Consider the following 16417-nt stretch of genomic DNA (forward strand, 5'->3'; position numbering starts at 1 on the left):
AATGTAATTTATTAACACATTTTTGTATAAAAAGTAGTCCTCAGAAAGTGAGGAATATTTAATAGTTTGGCAAAACGCAAAGGAAAAAAGGGGTGTTCTTATTTACCCTCTTTAGTCTCCTCACAAAGAAAAGAAGAAAGGTTTCAAAGTAGTAGAACAGGAGCCGATATTCCTCGTCTCATCCCCCCTTTTTCCCTGACTCTACCAGAGCACGGAGAGCGGTTACTTACGATTCTACAGTCAACCTCTAGACATCCACCTGTGAGGACGGAGGTGTTCGACCCCACGACATCCGGTGTGGTGACATGAACAGTGTTTAAGGAACTCGTGTGCCCCCATTTTAATTCTATTCCTTCTTAGACCCGAACATTGCGATCGATTCATGTAACGCGTATAACCGATCATATTATCAAACGGACCGAGAAAAGGATTCAAACGCACAGTGTTAAAAACGGTCTTTCTCACGGTGAGTGACATCCTGCAGGTTGTAACAGATAATAATGACAAATTTTCATGACTGAATGTAACATCTGAAAATGGTATGTACAAATTTTAATGACTCGAAAGCTCAAAAATTTTCAATATTCTACGATATTCCGTTTAAATTAAATAACATTTATTCTGATCTCCTGTTTAAGGAGAAAAAAATCTCAAAACAGATTAGCAGCATTCTGAAATCGTGAAATTTCTAAATTTGAATTTCTGCTTCGTGATTTCGCTTTTAATTAGAACTACTGCTACTCGAATTCTAATGCAAAAATATAAGAATAGTCATAAAGTTTGAAGCTTTCAATGTAACACTGACAAATATACAGCGACTGCACGTCAATCTTCGAGCATCGAAAAAATTATGATACACTTTGAAAAACATTCCAAGCAGTTACGAGAGGAGATGCGCAGCATCTTAAAAGTCATTACTGTAATCGAAATCAAATCTTACGGATTGGACTCTACGCCAAAGTTCTTCCAGGCTTTAAAATACAAAGGGACAATGATTAGACACGTCTCCTTAAACTAACATTTCCCTCGTTTATTACTTGTCACAAAATCGCGTTCCTATCTTTTTCATTGCTCCCTTACGTTTTTGATCCACCGTATTACTCCGTTTAGAATTGCAGTTACTTTTAGATCAAGTATATTGCTCTTATTGCGACAAGGAAACGATCGCTAATCGTGCAGATCTGTTACAATAAAATTACAATTGAACATTCGATATTTTACGAGGCGTCTGCGCTCTGTCATGCGAAAGCGATAACGAGCCCCTGACTAGGAAATCTTCGCGCTGTGAACACGGAGACCGAAGAGGCGGAATTTCGAATACGTAACAACTCCGTGACAGTTATAATAATTTATTCGTGAAACTAAATACCGAAATGACTATACCGTTAACAGAGACCAAGGATGAGTAAATGTATATTCGATAAAGAACAGCCGAAGCGAGAGGAAAAAGCGTTTAGGACGATTCATCTTTACCGTTAGAAACAACCGCATGACACGTTCATGGTCCACGAGGAATCCTCTCCTGAGTGCCGGAAGCAGAGTTCTTCCCAAGCTTTTTTCTATGTCATATTTCATCAAGTCTATTTCACCTACCAATTCTCGCATTACATCTAATCGTCCGAACTTCCTTGAAGCTGCTTCGCAGCTCCAGTTAGACGAGCCTCGTTCAAATTCTACCAACTGTTTCCACGATCGGTGGTAGCCTGTTAATTATTCCCGCGACGTGTTAGCATATTAACAGTACCCTCTCAACAATTACTGGGAAAAGAAGCTGCTAGCAACGTGAGAAATTGCGGCTCGAATAATTGTTCTTGTTGATAGTAAATTACCGTGAATCCGTGAACTCGCGGAAAACCTCTATCTTCCAAGTTCAAGTGATTCTCACGTCTCTTCCAGTTGCTCGATTTTGCCTTTTCGCAGGTTCGCCGTTATGTAATCCATCGAGACGCGATAAAGATACCTCAGATATTTATCCGAATGTTCTTACGTGGTAATTATGCTGTGTCATTGACCATTGACGTTGATGCAATGTGACTCGGCTACATACAGCTCGATCGAAGAGGATCTAGAGGAGATTTCCTCCTGCAATGCTTAAAATTAATCAAAATAAGAGAATAAATGTACGTTCTGATTTCTAGAGTCAAGCGATATAGAAATATGTGTCTTATCCGATTCGATCGATATAATATACGATATTGGAATGTTATTTCTGGTATTACAAATTGTACAGATATTTCAGTTATATTTTCTATAAAGTAGGAATAAGGAATGCTAAAAGTAGGCAGCGCTTCCTGAAGAAACAGATACGCGATGTCAGTCACGGCCAATGACCAGCCTTGAGTGCTACCCATTAATGATTTTCTTCCTTTCCTTTTCCCACGCGCAATTTATCACTTGGCCAAACATTAAACCGCAATTTTCTGCCGCATTGATTTTTCTTCTCGACTTGGAATCATCCAAATGATCGACAAATGAAAAAATGGACATCAAACAAATGCACCGATCGAGCAACTTAAAAACTAGATCGAATATTGAGGTTTCTCGCCAATAAAATTTGCACAGTATTCGAAATTGAGCATCGAACGCTATTGGCCGCATGCTATCGTGTTGCTTTCACTCGTGTTCGATTAACGACGAGAAATACATATAGCGGAAGTAATGTGGACCTGACAACCTAGAAACCCCAAACTCTGTATATGCATGGAGTCCTATTGGTTATGCACGCTCGCTAATTGTTATTCTTAATTGCGCACGGTCGTCACTCTCTCGTGTCGTCCGGACGATTTTCATCGTTCGTGAAGCTCGAAAGGGAAAAAGTTTGCTCGCTCGCTCGTTTCTTTGCCGTTCGGACAGTACCCGCTACCAGCCCGTGAAACGGAACCTCTGCGGGCGAGTTCGCAGAAGGAAATGATAATGATAGACCAGCAGTCAATGGTTAAACGTTTACAAAATCGTAGACTAATAATGTCAAAGCGTGCAGCTACGCGAATCCCAATTACACACGCTCATTCGAAGAGATTCGGTGGATTTTTGCGCGACGCGTCACAAACCAGAGCCCCAGTGTCATTTACTTTTGCTCTTGACCTCGTGCGAACTCGAGTTCCAAGACCGTGCGTTCACTCACACCTTCCTTCGTCGCGGTGACAACACGTTCTCTCGTACGAGTTTTGGTAATCCGATTAGTAGCCAGTTCTGATTGTTTTATTCATGAGATGTTGCTCACCGGCGTAATTAATTTTCATTAATACACCTGTCTTTGAAACGACTCTCGATACGTGAAACTATCTGTCCATTTCTACTCTTTCAAGCGTGTTATTCTCATGATTTTTCCTGTAATTTCAGATGTCCACGTACCTGGGTCTGATTCTTGTTATCACCACATGCGCCCACGTCGTGTATGCCAAAAGATGCGAGGGGAACGGATTAGGCTTGAAATACGTGTGGGGAGACGCGCTCACAGATCCAGCTGACTGTATAGGTCCGAATAACATGGTGTATCCCTCGTAAGTGTTCCTATATAAGAGATTTTCGGTTAGGATTTAAAAGATGTCAGCTTTATTCGCGACGTCGTTACCAAAACGAACAACTGCCGTAGAGCCGCGATATCGAGAAGTTACAAGAATATTTGGGCGAGCGGTCGAACAGCGAGGTCCCATCAGCCTCGAACGATCGATCCTGAATTAACCAGACAGGCGCTATTGCACAATTACAAGATTACTCATGGAGATTATTCGATCGCCGAATCCTCGCGAAATGGTAAGTTCGCAAAAGTACTTGTTTCGTTTTTTCCCGTCGAAAGTAGATTAACAGCTTCCAGTTCTGCAGAGAAATTTATGATCGTATTCGAAACGCGTTTTGGGAACGACGACGTTTCCTATTCAACTGCGAAACAATTTAACGGATCACGATCGAGTCGAGGACGTGGCTTGCTTGAAAACACGCGGAAGACGAACTTGTCCCTCTTGTTCGAAGCGCAACAGTAGTCGAGCCGGTTACTTGAATCACGAATATATTTACGAACAGCTATAACCTACATCCTCGTCGAACCTCTGTTTTATTTATTTATCCTGTGATTACCACTTTGTTCAAATATAATCCGATAACGCGATTCTCGTTATATTGTTCGATATTCTATTTACGATTTATTACAGTTGTTTCTTTACTGCACTTTACAAGATTATTGTACCATCGTATACAAACATCGTATTCTTGTCTATCGTCGTTTCTTTGATCAACATTCTCAGAAATTCGACGTAGGCAGAATATACGTTTTAAGTCTACAAGGAGAGCTACTTTTATTGGTTTTGTGATTCTGTTGTCTCTGCGTCGAGCAAGATCCAACGCTCGAAACGTCAGTTTGTTCTAAAGACGGTTTAGCGTTACGAAATATCTGCAACAATTACATAGTGAACGTTTCTAAAGTATTTTTCGAAATCGTTTGCAATGTCAGAAACGTGCTGAAAAATCCAGAAAAATCGGAACAACCGGTTGCGCGATGTATCGACACTTTGCAGCCTTGAATTATGTAGCTGTCCTTATGACACGAAAACCCGATTTCAACCGAGTACAACACCCGCCGTGCGCATATCCTCGATGAATTCCTTTTTAAAATCGTGACTCGTCGTCGATTGTTGGCCGTGCCCGCGAAAAATGCATTAGTCCCTGTTCGGGAGGTTTCATTTACTGGGATCGATTCTCCGTCCTTTAGATAATGGCTGGCTGGTGCAAGAGGACGGTAATAAGGCACCGTGTTATCCGGCCAATACAGTTATCGCTCGTTCTGCTCATAACGGGATACCGGCGACCCACTCGTCGTTTCGAACACACGAACCGACAGAATTCCAAAGAAAGGGCGCCAATCTCGTAAACGAGTTACGACATCTTCTTTTAGATTCTTTTCACCCTTTTTACGTAGCTCCTGAGAATTCTTTTACACGAGGCTGTCTATCGTAATCGTTTGTACGAGTTTTGCGAAAAAGTTGTAGTAGTTTCTAGGTCAACGAAACTCGTAAGACTGGTACAACTTCTGATCTAAATATCAGGAAATACGTCTTTCATATGGAACAACACGTTTATTTCCAGGTAGAGCATTTTCCTCGAAGGAGACATGTGGTTCCCCAGCCAGATTATGCAAAACGAGGTACAACACCACGGCTCCTATGTACGGAGTCAGCTTAACCAGCGGTCAGCCTGTGACTATCGTGCAGAAGTTCCCCGACCTTTTGCAGCAAGTCGTGTTCGAAGTTTGCGAGTGAGTATCGCATCACGACGATGTCGTTGAATATGTCGTTTCAAAACTCGCTCATCCGTTGTAAATCTGTACCTGTAAATCAAGAGGATAGGCTCGATCGTTATCCACTGTTACTTTCTTAGCACGTTCGATCGTGATCTGTAAATACATGCGACGTGATTCCAATTGAATTTCATTGAGACCTACCGGTAAGTCGTATCGATTCAAATGTAGCGCAGTGGGCCGAACAGGTCTAACCAACACGGAGCCTACTTTTGGAACGTTTTTGAACCGGTATGCGTCAGCACGATTATCCAGCCACGAACTGTCGCATACCAAAAGTGAACTGCCAAGAAATTTCAATCTTCCTTCCCTCCTCCTTTCTCTTTATCGATAAAATATTCTCTATCGTCGACTATTAATGCAAATGGCATAAAAACGTGAACGCATTGTTACAGATCGAAGGAGTGCGACGTGGTCCACGGTGAGTGCACGCAGACATACGTGCCGTACCTGTTTCTGGTGATTCCGCTTGGACCGGTGACCTTGACTGGCCAAGATTACGTTCTGGTTGAAAGCGGTTGCGTGTGCAAGCCGAGAAATTCGGCGAGCGCCACGTCGGAGCCTCCGGCAGTTCCAAGCTTTTAAACGTTCGTCGAACTCTAGCGATCAACATTGAGCGCACCAGTACACCTCTGCGCTGGAGGATATAGATCGAGATCCGCGTCGAACGTGACGAATCGGTGGAAGGTGACCCCAAGCTCGAACAACCTCGCCGAAGAACCTAGTAACCTCTTTGACGAAGCTAGCAAAGAATACTGAAACCAGTATTGAAGTCACTAGAGAATTGATTTCTCGAGAGAAATCTGCGACATGAACAATTTTCCCTGGGAATGCAACAGTATATATCTATCTTGCACGATGGGATAGCAACTTTTAACGTGAAACAATCAGCTTTTCTAGTTTGTCCAGGGTATCACGTCACGATTTCCACGAGGAACAGCTTTCTAGCCGAAGCTGAAGGTTCCTCTCGTTGCGGCCAAGAATTTCTCGCGAAATTCTTGGTGGCTTCAGAGGTCAACGTATAGATAATTTATGTTTCGAAATAAAGACTCTCTATCGTAGATGGTTCGCAACAGTCGTACATCGGTAGAGTTATTCGATTATAAAATCTGATGATCCGTGAACTGTTCGCATCAGTTTGTTTGCAAAAGAAGACAGCTTCGAAGAAACATCGATAATTAGGCGTGCTTCACGGTCGAACAGTACCGCGCTGCTCTTTTATCGTCGTTTGTTTTTTTTTTTTTTTTTTAAGTCGTGCGAGAAAAAAAAGAGATAAATGAAGAAGAAGATAATCTAGAAGAACTTATTTTAGCGTGAAAAAACAAATCGGAGCAGCGGCGGTCATTTCGCGGAATCCGGTCTCGGAATCCGATCGAGTTCACTAGACCTGCCCACGAGCCGGTTTCGAGCAGGTGTATAGATCAACTTGTAACAGTGCTCCGCAGGAAGTATAGGCGAGAAATTCTTTCAAAAGGTATCATAAAGTTATATCATTTGCGTCGACCGCATCGTAACAAGGCGGAAACGTTGTTAATGCGTTCCCCAGCTCGCTTCATCCAACGCTTGGAATCGTTATACGTTCATTCTGTTTCGTTTGTTATGAAATAAACTTCTGGAATTAATCTTCTTTGCACCGTGTGTTGGTGCAAAATACCAACGATTAATTAGCTGGAGCGGTCATTAAGCGAGCGAAAGTTCCGGTTTCGACTTTTTCTCCCGTATATTACAACTCCTGGATACGTTCATTAAGAAAAAATCTCTCATCATTGTACGAAGAAAGATGATTCTGTAGCGGTAGAGCGTCGGAAAATGTAGTGCCGTGCGATCTCAATCGCAATACAAAGCGAGATCTTCAAAAGGATCATTCTTATTCCCATATTGGAGTCGGTTGAATCGGTGCTAAGATACGTCACTGGCCCGTTTATGTTTCTCAGAACCGGACTCTGAAAGCTCGCGCTGGAATCGTACCGACAAACAGGATGGACGTGCAGTCGCAGTACGAATGGACCGTACCATGAATTCCGATGAGTATAATGTACCGTTACCCGCTTTGCGGGACCCTTCACCTCGATTTACTTCACTTGGTTATTTCATAGGCGAGATCCATGCAGCGCCCAAAAGTAGCTGACTCGTATCGTTCATTCATGCCGCTCTACTTGATCATCGATAGTTTTATATTTCTTTGGTCGAATATCCATTTTCTACGGTATTTGCGAGTTTCCTATATAATTCCAAATAGAAGAGCGCCCTACTGATTCAAAAGTTGAAATATTTTAATTTAAACGTAGTAGTTGAGCGAAATGATTTTCGGTTTTATATATAAAATTAATCGTCGATCGTTTTTGTTGATATAACACAGAAAGAAATTGAACTGGACAAATAGGAATTCGCACATCGTTCTGTGCCAGTGTCGTATGGGGAAAGTGATAAATAGAGAAATGCCGAAATGTTACGCGTGCAACGAACAATTCTTTCATATCACATGTCATCTTTTGTATTTATAGTTGTAACATGCAAGTATATATTTATAATTTATTACTAGATTTCGATGTATTATGTAAATGAATCTTTCCTTCAATCAATTACCGTAAACCTTTGTGTCCTTTTCTCACCTCTTAAGAGCCGTCGAAAGGGAATTATTCCGATTCGGCATGCGATTGGTTTAAAAGCACCAGGGGAGAAACGGTATAAATACATACTTTGAAATCTATTTTCAGCAGCTAACGGTACTAGAAAGATAAGCACCGTTCACGCTGATAACCGGAAAAAATATGCAGATCAGAAAAATATCCATCTACTTTTTTCAAAGCAACTATTTGACGTTCTCTCTCTACTTGAAGACGCACAGGAGAAGTTGCGTCGATTTTTATTCCAACTTTTTTAATCAAACTATTTTTCATTATATTGCAACAGGCAATAGAGTTGGATTACCTAAATCTTAAAATATGATGACAAAATCTGACAAAATCAAAATTCTTGTCAATAAATAGTACTATGATATGTTGCGTGGCCTTGCTAAGATTTTGGGGAATTTGGCACGGTTGCAGCCTGTGGAGTGCTGAAGCACTACGTAACAACTTCAAACAATTCGAAAAACTAACTCGATGTTTAAACAAAGAAATACATAACAAGAAAGATTAACGTGAACAATGATTTATATTTAAAACTGAATATTTATAATAGATTGACTATTTTAATAAAGACTTATGATTTAATGAGATTTATTTAAACTCTAAGCTCAAAGCGAAGGTTCTAACGATTTAACGATTCTAATGATTCTCACTTTTCGGTCGCAAAGGAACCCATTTATCTGCTCGGATTTACATGACAATCTACAATTTATTTGTTGTCCAATAAGATATATTCCTATTAACTAATGCTAATACACATTAATTTGATTGGAACTTACAATATTAGAAAACGAGCGATTTACACCATGGCAATGTTCTTTCCTATGGTAACCAAAGTAAATACGAAATTTGGAAATGATCATAGTTGTTACTGATAAATAACTTTGACATTTAATCAATAGATTTGTTAAATAACTTTTGCTCGTTGTCTCGGTTACGCTGCTGTACAGTTAAATTCACAGCTTTAGAATTTACTCGATTATCATACGATATATTCACGTTAGTGGAAGGTCTACACCAGTCACAACAGATAAATGGAAATATTGGCAACACTTACGAATTGTGGCAGCACTGCTTATTTCCAAGCAACTTCAACTTCCTGTTTTAACAAGACCGACGCCATGTTGGCAGATTGATCCTGTTGTGCGTCTGTGTTCATGCGTGCTAGCCGCGTTTGATATTTGTATATATAAAAGTGTATGAAATTTTGCAAATAGTAAGAGGTGTAGAATTTAACTACGTCTTCTTCTGACTCACATTCTCCTGTTTTCTGTTCAGAAAACGAATTGAAGAAGGCAGTTAACATCGAACATCGTGCAATTTTTGCTTTCTGTACATTACCAAAATGATGTACACGGTAAATTCGCTAGAACTTTTGTTTAAAAAATAATGTCTTGCGCTGTTAAAATCCTATCAAACTGTTACTTTCTTCGATATTTTCGGATTAATTTGGATTAATTGCTGAATTTCAGGGGACTACCGCGTCGCAAGACACGAGGTTCAGCGATAAGGAGAAGAAACTTCTTAAACAAATGAAATTTGGAGACTCTCTTACACAGAAGGTAAGTATCTGAGTCCAATATCTGGTTACGTTAATTATATATATTTATATATATATATGATATATATGTGGTATATTTGGTTACGTTGATTACGGTTTTAGTTTTCATACTAGTTACAAAATACTTTATTTTTAGGTGGATATGAGTAAAGTTAAGCTGGATGTTATTAAACCATGGATAACCACAAAGATTACCCAGATTTTAGGCATGGAGGATGATGTAGTGGTAGAATTTGTATATAATCAACTGGAAGAAAAGGTAAGAAGTTTGTTACATTACCAATTTGATTACAATTTGGCCTAAGAGATTTTAAATTAATGATACGGAATATAAAATGCGTTCACTTGGCTTTTTCCCCTCATCATAGGAAATCGATAAATACACATTATTTCAGCACAATATTTTGTACCAGTTACAAATGCCATCATCCAAAATCTGCACAATGTGCCGACTTTGGAGATGAAAAGCAAGGAGGCAGAAACCATATTAGTCATACTTGCCTCATTGTTTTTTTTCTTTTTTTTTTAAATTTTGATAATATATCATCGAACCTCTATATCCTGTGTACCCAATTTTTATTGATCTTAAGTATCCACTCCAAGCTATATCCTATATCAACGAAAAACTGATGTAGCTGATCCTGCAACATTGTAACATATAAAATCAATGTTTTATCACGTATGTTTGAATTCCCCGTTAGTATAAGTAGAGACCGTTGGTGGGGCTCAACCCTATTGTCCAAATGGCATTCGGATGTGCTCCTCTCTACATCCGATTGGCCGCCTTTCTATCAGCCGTCAACGCTAGCTGATGCCAGCTGGTATGTCAACGTCATCTTAGAACACTGCTGAAACTTCAACCTCAGCACTTCATCCAGCTCCGACTCATCGTCATCGGAGGAACAGCGTATTCGCAAAAATATCGTCGCATCGTCCTGTTCCTGGTCTTCTCACCTTTATATGGAGCTCTGCCTTGGCATTCTACCATTCTGCAGTTGTCTTCGTTGCTGCAACTACGCCATCTACTAGCTGCACTGAACATCGTCTTCGCCAACCCGTGACTGCCTCGTTCGAGGTGGTTACACTCCAAATTACAACTGCGAAAGCTTTGCTGTGGCTTTCGATCATTGGACGTCTACCAATAATCGGCACTACAAACTGGAGCGGAAGGAAATCATCGCACTCCCTATCCAGTTGCTGTGGTCTCTTCTTACACAAGGACAATCGACACACATGGCGGATTCTCCCGAGATGCAGGTTCCTCCATTCTCCGTGCCTCCCAGCCCCATCCTGAGGGATCGAGGATTGTTACATCGTGCAGGTCTGTTCTCCAGTTAATGATTCTCCAGACATTCCGTCAATCCCAGATGCGATTGCCGATCGTGGATGATGCCGGAGGTATCTCTACTCGGTTTGACACTCTTTGTCAATATCACAGGTTGGTGGAACGGTGTTCCTTCTATTCCAAATTAATCCTTTCATTCTCAGCTAACATTTTTAACATATATTTGCAAATCCTATTTCAGCATCTACTTTAGCAGTGTTGTTAAATTGAGAAGGTATCTATGTATCTGTGCTACGTGTGCGTTTATCGATGAGTATATTTTTTTCTTAGCATATTGCATATAAGTGCAGCCGTGAAACGAGCAGTTTACTGTTGATGGTAAGGTATATTAGAAATATAAGAAATGTATCTGCTTTTTCGAGGGGGAAAAGCAGTTAGTATCGACGTATGGAGATGGACATTATAATGTTTACTCTCGTGCCAAAATTGCATAGAACTGAACTTAAAATTTTCTATTGTGATAATATATAATATATGTACAGAAAAATAAAAAACAATATTGTATAATTTACAGTTTCCTGACCCCCGAAAAATGCAGATCAACCTCACTGGCTTTCTGAATGGAAGAAATGCTCGATCTTTCATGGGTGAACTATGGGACCTCTTGGTCTCTGCTCAAGAAAGTGTAACGGGCATTCCAGAGGCTTTCTTGCAACAAAAGAAAGATCAAATAAAAAAGCGTTTGGTAATTATCAATTTTTATATTCTTAATACTGTGTGAACTAATCTGATAATAGCAAAACAGTTGAGTTACTAAATTTTGACATTCAGGAAAGTTCAATTAAATGAATGCTTCTGATGCATGCAATTCAGTTTATACATTTTTTTTATGTTTATTTATAAATAAGTGATTTATGAAAACAGGAAGAGCAGGAGAAACTCCAAGCTTCTTTGGCGGAGAAAGAAAAGGAAAAGGAAAGGGAGAAAGAAAAAGATGAAGCCGAAAGCAAGATAAAAAAAGAAGAGAAAGAACGTGGTTCTTCGAAGGAACGTCGAAGAGATCGAAGTAGAGATCGTGATAGAGACAGGTATTTCTTTGAATTCATAAAATATTACCGTTATATGTCTTTAAAAATGTTTCAAAAATACATATGTCACTACCTGCAGAAAAAGAAGTCGATCGAGAGATCGACACAGAGATCGTGACAGATCGAGCCGCAAAAGACGATCTTCTTCGAGATCGCCTAGTAAAAATTCTCTTAAAGACAACGGAAAAGATATGACTGAAATTAAAGTCGAACGAGAAGATTCACCTCAACCTGAAAATGCTATACCGCTCATGCCAGTTAAGACAAAACCGTAAGTATTCTTCTTTTGTTGCTTAATATAAACTCCGGAAAGGTTATTTATCAAAATGTTTTAATAGGGAAGCCGCTGTTGCGATATCGCGATTACAAGCTAAATTAATGAGCATTGCTGATGGGAAAAAGAAAAACAATCGTACTCCATCTCCTGAATCATTAGAAAAAGCAAAAAAATCTAGATCTAGATCAAAATCACCTATAAGTCGCTCCAAAAAATCTAGGTCCAAAACGCCCAGCCGAGATTCAAAATCACGTCGTTCTCGATCACCAGCATCTAAGTCGAGGCGATCTCGATCTAAGTCAAGATCAAGACGATCTAGGTCTAGGTCAAAGTCTAGAAGATCCAAATCCAGGTCGCAAGATCGCTCGAAATCTAGACGTACAAAGTCCAAGTCTCCAAGATCGCATTCAAGATCTCGTTCACGATCTAAAAAATCAAGATCGAAAAGCATTGATAGAAGTAAGTCTAGAAAATCGAGATCTGATTCAAGCGATTCAAGATCATCAAAATCTCGTTCGAAGTCACCGGATAAGAGAAAGGATACTCTCGATTCCAACAGGAAACGAGATGCAAGTACAAGCAGTAGCTCCGAATCAGAAGAAGAAAAAGGAGCGAAAGATAAAAATGACTTCGAAATTAGAAAGAAGAAAGATGGAGTACAGGCAAAAAGATCATATAGGAAAACAAATAAGGATGATAGTGGTAGTGACAGTGACTCGAGTCGTGAAAGAAAATCAGTTCCTAAGCGAAGGAGTCCAACGCCACGAAAAGATAGAGGTCGATCAAAGGACAGAGATAGATCGCGAGATAGATCACGCGATAGATCACGGGATAGGTCTCGGGATAGATCTCGAGATAGGAATAGAAGGTAACTATAAATATTATTATATATTACAGATGTTTATTACAATAATCATTATTAAATATGACTTCCGAATTATCTGTGTTCAGGAGATCCATAGACAGAGAACGTGAAAGAAGAAGAGAACGGGAGCGAGAAAGGGAACGGGAGAGATTGGATAGATACAGCGGCAGTCGCAGCATGCGACCTCCATCTGTGCGCAGAGCACCTAGTAGACGCAGGTATAAATCGTATTCGTTACTTATACCTTTACGTAACTAAATGTCATCGACAAATTCGTAATTATTGCAGAAGCCCTCCTCGGAGAAGCCCGGCACGATATCGTCGCAGATCACCAAGTCCCGGAGATAGGCGCCGAAGGAGATCTCTCGATCGAAGACGAAGATCATCGGAAAGAAGAGACAGACGTCGATCTCCGGATCGTCGTGATAGCAGACGTCGTTCGCCAGACGGACGGGACCGATCCCTCAGGTACGATAGATCTTCCTCTCGTGACAGATCGAGTAGGCGAGACCGTTCCAGAGACAGGGACAGAAGGGATAGAGATAGAAGATCTAGATCTAGGGATCGTAGGTCTAGATCAAAAGATCAAAGATCATCGGTGGATCATTCGAGAGATGGAAAACGATCTCCCGATCGCTCAAGAGATGCTAAGGAGAAGACAAAGGACAAGAAAGTGGATGAAAAAATTAAAAGATCAACTGATACGGGATCGCGAAAAGAATTACGAAACGGAAGGTCTAAGTCAAGTAGCTCGGAAAGTAGCGAAAGTAGTTCCTCTAGCAATGAGGATGAAGTGACCAGGTGAGTAAACGAATTATCTCATACATTCACGTTTTGTTACAGACCTTACGATTGTCGGAGCGTAAAGCAGCTACGTTGTGTTTCCTGCTTAGCAGTGAACAAACGTTCTTACTTTCTCTAATAATAATTTTCACTGTCTGTGTGCAGAAAGTCACTAGAGCGGAAATCGTCTCAAGAAAAGCGAGAACGCGAGAGGGATCGTGAACACGCAGATGAGAAACGTAAAGAAAAGGAGAAGCCTATCAAGGAGGAATCCATCAAACGACCCGAAAAGGACATCAAGAAAGCTGAACCTGTGAACATCAAGAAACCAGATCTCAGCGTTTCTCCTAAAAAACTTCAATCTGCTACGCTTCCTGTAACTAGACACAGGGTAAGTTTAAGACAGTCATTTGTATTATATTTGTAATATATAACATATATTTCTAATTTTGTAATTGCGTTTTTTTCATTATTCTAGTTTTCGAAGAGTTTATCTAGAACGCCGTCTCCGTTTAAAAAGACTGAAGACATCATAGCAGCGGTTAAAGTCAAACAACCATCGAAGTAAGTTTGAAGTCCTGTTCTTTAAGTACTGTTTAAGATATGTAAAGAAAATCATTTACTTTAAGCATTTATTGTCGTTTTTAGAGAAGATAACAAAGAGGAATCACCAAAAGAAGAATCGAGCTTTTCATCTGCGGATACGTTCCCGTTAAAAAAGGATGAAAAATCGATCAAATCAATCAAAACTACATCCGAGGACAAGAAGTCAGGTCAAAAATCGGCAGAACCAGTTCTCTTGAAAAAGCCAGCAGAAGTAATAAAAAAATCGAAGAGGGAAAAGCGCGATGGTTCTACAGATTCAAATGATAGTGAAAGCGAAGGTAGGATAAAATTGAACATGCAGGAATTATGTTTCTTTAACATTTCTTACATTGTTTCTCATTGCAGGTAAGAAAAGATCAAAAAAGTTAGAGAAGTCCAAGAAATCCAGGAAAGCTTCCACGGATGAAGAGAAGTCGGACAAATGTGGTTCTAGTTCAGATTCTGAAGAGGAAAGAAAGCACGCAGAGAAAACCAAAAAAATTAGGGATTCGAATCGAGGTGGTAAATTTTACATAACTTAATTTTGCAATTATAATTCCTTTACAATTTTACAAATTTTTAATCCCCGTGGTTTCCATAGATTCATTAGATGAACGTACAAAAGACAGAAAAGATAGTAGAAAACGGGAAATGAACGAGAACGAATCTCGTAAGCGACCGAAAAAAGAGTTAGAAGAGGAAACGAAGAAATCAAAAAGATCTAGGAAAGATTCCTCTTCGGGAGATGAAGAACAGAAGATAAAAAGAAATAAAACTGAAGACGACAGGTCCAGATTACGAAAATCCAAAAAAGATTCGAGTTCGGACGATGAGCCGAAAAAGACACGAAAACGAAGAGACAGTTCTTCGGAAGATGAAAAGTCAAGAACGAGGAAGTCAAGAAAGGATTCTACAAGCGAAGACGAAGGGAAGGTACGTTTGAAAAAATCTAAGCGAGACTCAAGTACAGATGATGAAGAGATTGGAGAAAAAGATGCGAAGAAAAAGAGAAAAGCGGATGACAGTTCAGATGAAGAAAAAGTGAAGAAGAAACGTAAGAAGAAGACTAAAACTAGCACTAGTGAATCAGAGGTAATTGTTTATTTCATCGAGGCTTAATTTGTGCAAAATCTAGATTTTCACTTGATTCATTATTTGTAATTTGCATTTTTAGGAAAGTGAAGTAGAAGAAAAGAAAAAGAAGAAGGATAAAAAGCACAAGAAACATAAGAAGCATAAGAAACATAGAAAGCATAAAAAGAAGAAGGTTGCAGATTCCGACGAATCTGATGTAAGTGAAGGTAATACAGAAGAATTAGAAAAAAAACTTCGCGAGAAAGCATTAAAATCGATGAAGAAAGGACACAGCATAGAAGGAAGTGATTGAGGTGTTGTGTGATTTATCGAGGGTGTGTTACGTGTGTGTATCTCTGTATTACAATGCACTTGCTCTGATTGTATCACGAATACATTTCTGTTTATTATTATCGTTAAGTAGGATTTTATCGTGTCACACTTCTTGTGTAAAACAAGTCTGATGTTACTAAACAGATCCATCGCTTAGATGAAGAAACCTAATTTTTATGACCCTAAATATTAAGATTACGAAGTTGAATACAATAGCTGTTTCTTTTTTCTTATTAACAAATAAAAGTAGTTATTATCATAGGAATAATAATTTTTGTGCCACTTTAATATACGATTTTTACATCTTTTAAAGTTGACACAACTAAGCAAATACATGGTTTTAGTAGTTTATAAGTTTACAAGCTAATTATCATTTTATAGCGTATTGATGAATTTAATTTCTAAATCTGATTTATGTAAAAATAATTTTTCATTGAATTATCTATTATTAAGCCAGAAGCATAAATTGCGTCTTGGAACAAAATATTAATGTATTTTATAAGGAATCACGCCCTCTTGTTGACGTATTCATTCACATAAATTATATAATAAACTTTATTCTACAATTACTTATTTAAATTTATTTAGGTGTATGAATTACTAATGGATTTGTACGTGACATGACTTTCACGTATACTGTAGT

The 16417-nt window shown here is 39.3% G+C and overlaps 2 protein-coding genes across 5 annotated transcripts; both read left to right on the top strand.

The window, feature by feature from the left end:
* The first annotated feature begins 245 nt into the window (after positions 1-245).
* LOC117156110 (uncharacterized) lies at positions 246-7805 on the top strand. Its single transcript, XM_033332848.2, has 5 exons — positions 246-466; positions 3343-3503; positions 3596-3756; positions 5083-5251; positions 5689-7805. The coding sequence occupies exons 2-5, from the start codon at positions 3343-3345 to the stop codon at positions 5876-5878; spliced, it is 681 nt and encodes a 226-aa protein (XP_033188739.1). The 5' UTR covers positions 246-466; the 3' UTR covers positions 5879-7805.
* Positions 7806-9031: 1226 nt separating this feature from the next.
* Srrm1 (Serine-arginine repetitive matrix 1) lies at positions 9032-16343 on the top strand. Of its 4 annotated transcripts, XM_076618930.1 has the most exons (16): positions 9036-9120; positions 9202-9280; positions 9396-9485; positions 9621-9743; positions 11344-11514; positions 11694-11857; positions 11937-12128; positions 12196-13002; positions 13086-13217; positions 13288-13800; positions 13948-14173; positions 14261-14346; positions 14431-14666; positions 14734-14886; positions 14969-15459; positions 15542-16343. In XM_076618930.1, exons 2-16 carry the CDS (start codon positions 9269-9271, stop codon positions 15752-15754), a joined length of 3609 nt encoding a protein of 1202 aa, XP_076475045.1. In that variant the 5' UTR covers positions 9036-9120; positions 9202-9268; the 3' UTR covers positions 15755-16343. The 4 variants fall into 4 exon arrangements, with proteins under 4 accessions (XP_033188706.1, XP_076475047.1, XP_076475045.1 ...); XM_033332815.2 differs by having other exon boundaries at positions 9032-9280; XM_076618932.1 differs by having other exon boundaries at positions 9032-9280; positions 13288-13467.
* Positions 16344-16417: the final 74 nt, after the last annotated feature.

Source organism: Bombus vancouverensis, chromosome 5 (genome assembly GCF_051014615.1).
Source record: "Bombus vancouverensis nearcticus chromosome 5, iyBomVanc1_principal, whole genome shotgun sequence".
Taxonomy (NCBI): Eukaryota; Metazoa; Arthropoda; class Insecta; order Hymenoptera; family Apidae; genus Bombus; species Bombus vancouverensis.

Coding starts and splice junctions, on each gene's coding strand:
- LOC117156110 (XM_033332848.2), top strand. CDS start 3,343: ATGTCCACGTACCTGGGTCTGATTCTTGTTATCACCACATGCGCCCAC. Junction 3,504..3,595: donor AATAACATGGTGTATCCCTC/GTAAGTGTTCCT, acceptor CAACTGCCGTAG/AGCCGCGATATCGAGAAGTT. Junction 5,252..5,688: donor GTCGTGTTCGAAGTTTGCGA/GTGAGTATCGCA, acceptor GCATTGTTACAG/ATCGAAGGAGTGCGACGTGG.
- Srrm1 (XM_033332815.2), top strand. Junction 14,667..14,733: donor AAATGATAGTGAAAGCGAAG/GTAGGATAAAAT, acceptor TTCTCATTGCAG/GTAAGAAAAGATCAAAAAAG. Junction 15,460..15,541: donor CTAGCACTAGTGAATCAGAG/GTAATTGTTTAT, acceptor TTGCATTTTTAG/GAAAGTGAAGTAGAAGAAAA.